Consider the following 8,122-nt stretch of genomic DNA (forward strand, 5'->3'; position numbering starts at 1 on the left):
GGGAGGTGGCCTACCCCCACACCTGCTAGGAGGGAAGAGATGGACAAATTCCCTCCCCCACTCCAGGGGGCCAGGTGGGCCCTGGGAAACAGAATCCCAGGTGCCCGTCAGCAGATGCTGAATACCTTTTCAGTTAAAGTTGTCTTAAGTTACAGTTAGCCCAGGCCGGGGCAGGTTTATTTGGCTGTAAGCTGGTCTGAAGACAAGGGATCGACTCAGGAGGGACTGACGGCCAGAAAGACCCGACCCAGATTAAGGCGGGTAACATGGATGAAGTGAGATCATCCCAGGGAAGATGACAGGGAGCAGTGTTTTCCTAGGCTGTGGATGTGGTAAGGATGGGGTAAAGGAGAGGTTTGGAGCCCCACGAAGAAAAGACTAGGGTCAAGACCCCTTTGGGGCCACCAACAGGGAACTGCCTCCCCACCAACCAACATCAAAGACATGGCAGGCAAGTAGGAGCAGCGCTCGAATCATCTAGGTGGCACCAGAGCCCGGTCTCACCCTGATGTCGCTAGGGAACAAAGCATCCACCAGAAAGGAGCCAAAGCCTTATAACACCTACCAACAACAGTAAGAAAAAACAACTTGTTTCAGAGAATGTACACTTAATAGTAGCAAGAAACAAAATATGGATCTTTAACTATACAAGGAAAAACTACTATTCTCGAAGAATTGGAATGTCATAAAAACTCTTAGTTTTAACATCTGAAAGCTTTCAAATACTAGCTCTAGCATATAAAGAGAAGCATTTTTCCCAAAGGGATCTATTAATAGTCATCTTGGGAATAAGTCTTCATGGCAAGACTAGTACCTACCCTACCACTTTTATATAACCAACTTCTCTGATTTCACAAACCTGTATAGATGTCATGACTCCATTAGCAAGAACAGAAAGTCTTCCTGCCACAGATTTTACTCCTTGTTTAAACTGAGTCATATCAGGAGCTGAAGGCAGAACATTTGTAATATTGTAAGTTCCTAAACAGGGAATAAAAACACACTGTAGTGATACTGTGCTTCCTAACATGCACCTTTTTTATACAGTACAGCATGTATTGTGCTATACTGAATGTCATACACATGAATATTTGAATAGCCTTATTCAGAAAATGCCTAAAAATTAAAGTTATAAAATGTCAGGTCTAAAACCATTCTAATTACTCAGCATCATACTGTTTTATGTTTTCAAATGTTCACTTGTGGAGTCATCCATACTTCTATTGAACTTATTTTGTAAAACTGACCAATTATTCATATTCATATTTCAAATTGACCAATTAGTCCAAAAACATAAGTTAACTTGTATGGGCTTCAACTGTATACAATATTACTTGTTTCCTGGCCAAACTGCTGTATAGTGTTGTTATGTGCTTTGAACAATGATTCCACCTCAAAGTCGAATGCATTCAAGTGGTGGGTAAAATGAGACTTTTACTTGAAGTCTGAAAAGAATTCATAGATGAATCTACAGTAACATCCATTTCTGCACTAAATTCTAGAATTCCAAAACAAAAAAATGTGGAAAATGTCATCTTTACTTAGCCTCATCTTATAGTTAGTCTGGATAACATCTCATGATTCGATTATTGATTTTTCTTCTTCTCATGATTGGATTATCACTCACTGTGTAAATACTAAATTATGAAAAGTATGCATCTGAAAAATCAAACAAGAACTTTCTCTAGCATGTCAGCAGATTATCACACTGGGATTAAAACTCCTCTATGACTGATGAAACAAAATATATAAATACCTTTATATCAGGGTATTCAGAAATAAACTGAAGTCATCCAATATAATACAGTACCGTATTGTGAGATGTAGCATCAGATTTTCAAAAGCACAAAAAGGAAGCTTACCTCTCTTACCAGTTTAGTTATAGAACACGATAGTGACCTTGGGCGATAAAGGAGGGGGCCAGTTCAGTAGTATGAGAAGAATAATACTGGAGTAGACTAAGGATAAGCGATACCTAAATTTTTATCCTAGTTCCAACATGGAGTTTCTTTGCAGCTTTGGTTAAGTCACTTCACCCCTATGAGCAGAGAGGTGGTCTTAAGTTCATAATGTGGATAATTCCTGTGTCTCAGAGCATTGGGACAATTATTTTTAAATGCTATAAAGAATACTTAAAACTAACTCATTTGTTGATGTTCTTTCCGTCAAAAGCATGAATCTCCAAATCTATATCTTATTCAGGCATCTGTCCCTTACAAGACTTTTCTAGATGTTGTTGGTCCTACATGGCCCTCCAAGGGAAACTGCTGAGTGTTGCTTCTTCTGAAGTCATGAAATCAAGTTCAAATAATATTATCTGCCCTATAAGTTAAAAGTATGAACATTTTTATTGTGAATCTTTAGATTCTTAAAATGAAATTTACCACTTGTACTGAGTAGACTTCCGTAATAAATACTAAGCACAAAATAGAGCTTACATACTTTATCTGTGCAAAACTGAAATAGCTAGAATGCTGACACAGTGCAACTGGAAACCAAGACTCTAAAACATGGGAGTATGTCAAACACAAAAGTACAATTTCTCTCACTGCCTTCATTCTATACCTGTTGGCTGCTTCTTCTGATCTTCAAACAAGTCAGCTGAACTTATAGAGGAGCTTCCAGAAAGTCTCTCTAATCGAGCCCTAGCTTCATACTAGAAAGAATTGCAAAAGAAAGTATTAACCACAGCATACTGACATGCTTTTCAGCTTTGCAACTCATAGTTCCAGGCATACCTGGCAACAGCTGAAAGCCATCATCTAGTGGCTTAAAACAGACCACCAGAGCAATCATTCTCTCATAAAAATGCAATGTGATGCACTATTTTATTGACGTTCTAGTCAGTACTATTATGGATTTCTAAATGGCTTTAGCAAAACAGTGGAATGGGTAGTTTATAGGGCTAGCTAACTGTGTGGATGCACTAAGCACATTTGCATATTACAAATATGGGGAAATTACATTTAATATTTTTAAGTAGTATTGTTAGGATAGCATATTTAGCTTTAGTTGCACCTGCTTGGTGCAATACTATTATTTGAACTTTTCTTTTATATTTAGTCATATTTAACTATTGCTAAAAATTTTTTGTATAGCTTATTATGTGAACTTTCTGTGTCATTTTTTATCTGCACTATCAGCTAATGGTCTTGAGCTTGCTTACATAGGGAGCCTATACTAGCTCAAATGACTGAACCTGACCACTAACCAGCTGAATCTAAAATGATTAGATATGTTAATGAAAGTCGATAATAGGGAACCAACTGAATAGTGCTTGGCCGCAGAGCCCTTGGACTTTCTGGAGTTAGTGGACAGACCAAATTAGGAGTCCAGGGCATGTCCAAGTTAAGGCACCAGTAAAAGACCAAATTAAGATGTGATGGGTTTCTTGGAAAAAAGGGAATATGCTGACAAGATAAAAATATGAACAGTATGATGATCACAGGGAAACTAAATCGACAGTATCCAGAAACAGAGACATCAGAAGAGTAAAGTTAAAGAAAAAGCATAAAAAGGGGGGCAACAAGGAAGTTGGGTATATGTCGTCAAACAACAGCTCAACTGAAAAACAGCCCGTTACCCACAGACAACCACCCTCTACTTTCAGGAACTTTTCTGTGAAGTGGAGTAACTTCTGGGATTGGGCAAGACCATGGAACTAAGTGGGTTTTTTTTCTCTCTCTCCCTGTATAAACTATTAATACCTTTAGCATGTTAATAAACTTAGATTTTATTAGGTTGAATGCTATGAGGCATATTCTGTGTTCACTCTGGGTTGATTATGCTTTAGTGATTCTTTAGCACCATGGGTACATAATCAGTATAAGTGAGATGTTTGTAAGATGTCTTGAAAACATTTGCTTGCAATGAAGCAGATCACATTCTCAATCCTACTGAAGACTAACTTTCAGATCTAATTCAAAAAGGAAATACAGCAGCTAAAACTTAAGCACTACCATCAACTGAATATTCAGATATAAGTTTAAGACCTTACAAAAGATAACCCCACTCCTTGACTTAACTATTTAGTACCCAGCATGTATAACTGCAACACCATTTTTTAAAAACCATCACAGAATATTAAGCATATACAGAGTTTACAGGATGTAGAATTATTTGTACTTACATCTGCATGGTCTTGCTTTCCAAAATACATGTCTGATGAAATAGCTTTGACATTGCCAAACTTTTTTTGCGCCTCATCTGTGTTTAAAGGCAACTCGTATTCAGGTTTACGACGCGATGCAGGCCTAAAAACGTTTTTAAAATTTTTTGCTCAGGTTTTAAGTTCTATTTGGTACATTATATACATTGTAATTATATGGCAAGTAGTATTTTTATAAAAATAACTAAAGGACATATTCTTATTTAAAGATCAATATAAAAGCTAAATCAACCCGAATTAAAGTAAGAAAAGTTGTCTCAGTTTTTCTTGTAACTGACAAAGTCTCAAAACCATACTATTCTGGTGACAATTTTACGGGTAGGTGTGCATATATTACTGAACTACAACCTCGCCCAAATATTTGGGCTTGAATTCAAAGACAAAGCCAGGCTAACCATAACATTTACACAGTAAACAGATATTAGTTTAAGCTTTGCCCAAAATGAATATTTAAAAAAAACTTTACAAAGTATATACTGAGAAACAAGTCTGTTTATAGCCAACTTAATTTAGTGATAGTAGAGGAATTCATAATTCTCTCTTTCACACCCTACTGCCAAATAAACACTGAAATCTCACCAGAACAACACATTAAAAGAATGTCAAAACAAGTAAGATAAAGTAAGCTAACGACAATTATGGTTGTTCGAGTTCCTTTGATTCTCTGCATATACATTATGATAAAGTTTTCAATTACACAAATCACATGCTGTTCTTTTCTAATGCCATCCAGTGAAAGAGGAGTATGAAATTAATGTTTAAATAAAACTTAAAGGGAGAAGTAAAAGCAAGCTGGGCACAGTACAAGTCATGACTACAAAATTTAAAACATGTTTTCCATTGCAGATATATTCCCATTATAAGCTGTTCTAAAATAAATCTGTTGCTCACAGATATTTTAAACCTTAATATACTCAATGAATGAATCATGGGTGCAAGGAAACAGTGTATGATTTAAGGGATAAGGCAAAATGGCTTCAGAAGAAAACTAGACAAGATGTTAGAACAGAGGCAGGCAATTATTTCAGGAGGAGGGCTGCTTACTGAGTGAGTTTTGGCAAGCCACTGAGGGTTGCATGACAGGCAGCCAGGGCATTTTGCCCACCTCTTTGTTAGAATAACTAAAAAATAATTGAAATACTTATAATCCAAATGCAATGCTCATCTTGTTTTATGTAATTGTCTTTGGCTTATGGTTTTGGAAAAAATAAGCATTTCATCTTGCCTTGTTTAGTTCTAAATAAGCAGTGCTTAAATAATAAAGTTGCATAAAATCTTGATACATGTGTAAGAATAACCTCACTATTACTAGTAAAAGATGTGGTCAAATCCCACTAGTCTTAGTCACACAAGAAGTCCCTTTAAATAATCAGTACTCTCATAAGTTAGATGAGAGTATCTTGGGACCACAGTCAGAATAAATAGTCTCTGTATACCTGTCTGAATAGCCTGTAATTTTTGAAGTTAGTATTATGTCAGCATCTCTATTACTCTCCTTCTTCCAAAAAGAATCTGAATTATCATCCCACTTAGAAAAAGTGCTGCTGCTCAGCTCTGCAGAATCATAGTACCTGGATGAGAAAACAGAAGAGGAGTATTGAACAAAATGCCCCAATTCCAGCTTTATTTAATTTACTCAAAGCATTTCAGCTATCTAGGGATTACTAAAACCTGTAAATAAAACAAAAAAGGACACACACCCCTAGATTCAACTAAGCAAAGCATCTATATCAAGGGTTCCCAACTAGTGCTTTGAAACCTAACCTAAATTTTATTAGCATTTCTCCTCATGGAAGAACTCAGCTATAAATATTCTGCAAAATTATTCCTGAAATGTAGGCATGTATGACGATCTGTTTTGATGAAAAGAAGAAGAGAGTTACACATTCTGTGGTAAATGGTCAAAATGTAATGCACATGTAGATGCACATGTGCCTCAGGCATGATCCCAGAAAGTGTTGTTTTTGAACAGTAGTGGTCATGAAGGCCACCAACAGACACCAAGCCCCCTTGTAATCCAGCTAAAAGGGCATAAAGGGTGAGTTGGCCACACTTCCTTCCTCAGTTCCCTCGCAGATCGAAGCCATGTTGTTAAGGATTTCAGAAACCAGGGACAGGGAGGACAGGTTGTGGGACCTACCACCTTAAAAACCATACACTTTCAAATACTGAATGTTTCTATCAAGGATGCATCCAGAGAAGTTCCCACAATAAATGATTCCCACTTCCTTGCAGAGTGGAAGCATGAAGTTTTAGTGGTATCAGTCAGTGACTGAAGTACTATTATCGTGACCCTGGTGTCTGATTTGTCTGGCACGTAAAATGCATGTTTAACAAGTCCCAGGCCCAGAGCAGCTCCCTGCCCATCATGCCCTGCCAGAGCTGCTCAGGCCAGTCTACATGGAGACCCTGGCCCCACACTGTTATGGTCCTCCGCTGCTCCTGGGGTCTCAGTGGAAACCAACCAAAGAGTTTCAGGCAGGGGCTCCTAGGAAATGGAGCCTGTTGCAGATTTGGAAATGACACATGTAAAGCAAGATACATGTTCAGATAGCAATAATAAACATTTGTCCCATTTTCTAAATGTAACAAAAACGTAATGAAAAGTCTCAAGCTATTTGGTGCTTGCACTGACTTTCAATTGTTTCTTGCTTCCACGTGGGGATGGGGGTGAGACATGGCTGAAACCCTTGGGCTGGCAGGAGACATTGGGCAGGAAGGAGAAGCAGGAAGGAAGGTTGGGGGGAACCCCCTTTGCCATCAATACCACTGACTCATGCACGGGGGAAGCCCCAGAGCTACTCCTACTCCACTCCTGTCCTGCTTCAGCTGGGGAGACAAGTTCCCCAGGGATCCCCCACATGCCGGGGAAACAGACCCTGGAAAGAGGAGCCTGCCTGCTGCCACCACTGTTCCCAGATGTTCTCAGCTTCACATGCAGAGGCTCTGGGATTCACCCTATTCCCAGTTCGTGATAAAATGGTGGCAGTGAGTGAGTCCCCCTTTTCCACTTTATCTTCTAAAACCTGAACCAAAAGACACAAAACCCCACTTACATAATTCAACTGCTAGCGGAGTAATGAATAATTTCAGAGCAGTAAGAGTTTTTTTCATGAGGCAAATAGGCAAGCATTCAAAAGGTGCATTTTTTTACAGTATTGTTCACAGTATATTTAGTACCGTGTCTGTATTTCTACCACTAGTGAAGACATTACCAAGTAGTACCATTAAAATCTTTGTGTATTTAAATCAGACAAAATGCAAGTAACTAGGTACAATTTTTAAGTCTGTTTTTTCCTGCTGCTTTGGCAGTAATCCAGTACCTGCTGTTTATAAAAGCACCATGTGCTCATATCACTCAATCTGTAAACCAGTTTCATAGTAACAAAGACCTTAGAATTTATTCTTTCTTCTCACTATATTAACAGTAATATTTATCATATTGTTAGATATATGTGCCTCTGACCCAAATCAGACTTCTTTGGGCTGAATCTGACATTTTTCATTTAACTGGTGTTTTAGATGCTACACATTTCAATTTTTAAAAATCATTTAGAAGTTAGTAAAAAAAAAGGCTTATCAGGTTAAAAGCCTGATATATCTAAAAATATTTAAGTTCTCCATTTTTCATAATGTGTGTTTATGGTTAGAATACTGACATTGACTGAAATAAATCTAGCATTAGATCTTAATTCAATGCCTTTATTTTTAAGTTCATTAGTTATGTCATATACATTAAGAGTTTTAGTAAGTGGAGACAATTAATCAACATGATGAGTAACATACAGATGCAAGCTGTGACAAGTTAAATTTTTCCATCCACTACATAAGGTTGACTGCCTTTACAAAAACAACATATAAAACAGACTTGACATCAGACTCTAACCTGAACAAATGGGAAACACACACACACACACACACACACACACACACACACACACACACACACACACA

At 37.7% G+C, this 8,122-nt stretch overlaps 1 protein-coding gene across 3 annotated transcripts in view; it reads right to left on the minus strand.

The window, feature by feature from the left end:
* Positions 1 to 8,122, minus strand: part of ARFGAP3 (ADP ribosylation factor GTPase activating protein 3) — a 92,646-nt gene that overhangs the window by 5,807 nt on the left and 78,717 nt on the right. For all 3 annotated transcript variants that reach the window (XM_019515727.1, XM_019515726.1, XM_019515724.1), the window contains 4 exons: positions 5,605 to 5,739; positions 4,130 to 4,253; positions 2,566 to 2,656; positions 860 to 981 (listed from right to left, as the gene is read on the minus strand). In XM_019515727.1, the coding sequence (XP_019371272.1) occupies positions 860 to 981; positions 2,566 to 2,656; positions 4,130 to 4,253; positions 5,605 to 5,739 (472 nt within the window). The remainder of the gene's footprint in view (positions 1 to 859; positions 982 to 2,565; positions 2,657 to 4,129; positions 4,254 to 5,604; positions 5,740 to 8,122) is intronic.

Source organism: Gavialis gangeticus, unplaced genomic scaffold (genome assembly GCF_001723915.1).
Source record: "Gavialis gangeticus isolate Ggan-Ray unplaced genomic scaffold, GavGan_comp1, whole genome shotgun sequence".
Lineage (NCBI taxonomy): Eukaryota > Metazoa > Chordata > Crocodylia > Gavialidae > Gavialis > Gavialis gangeticus.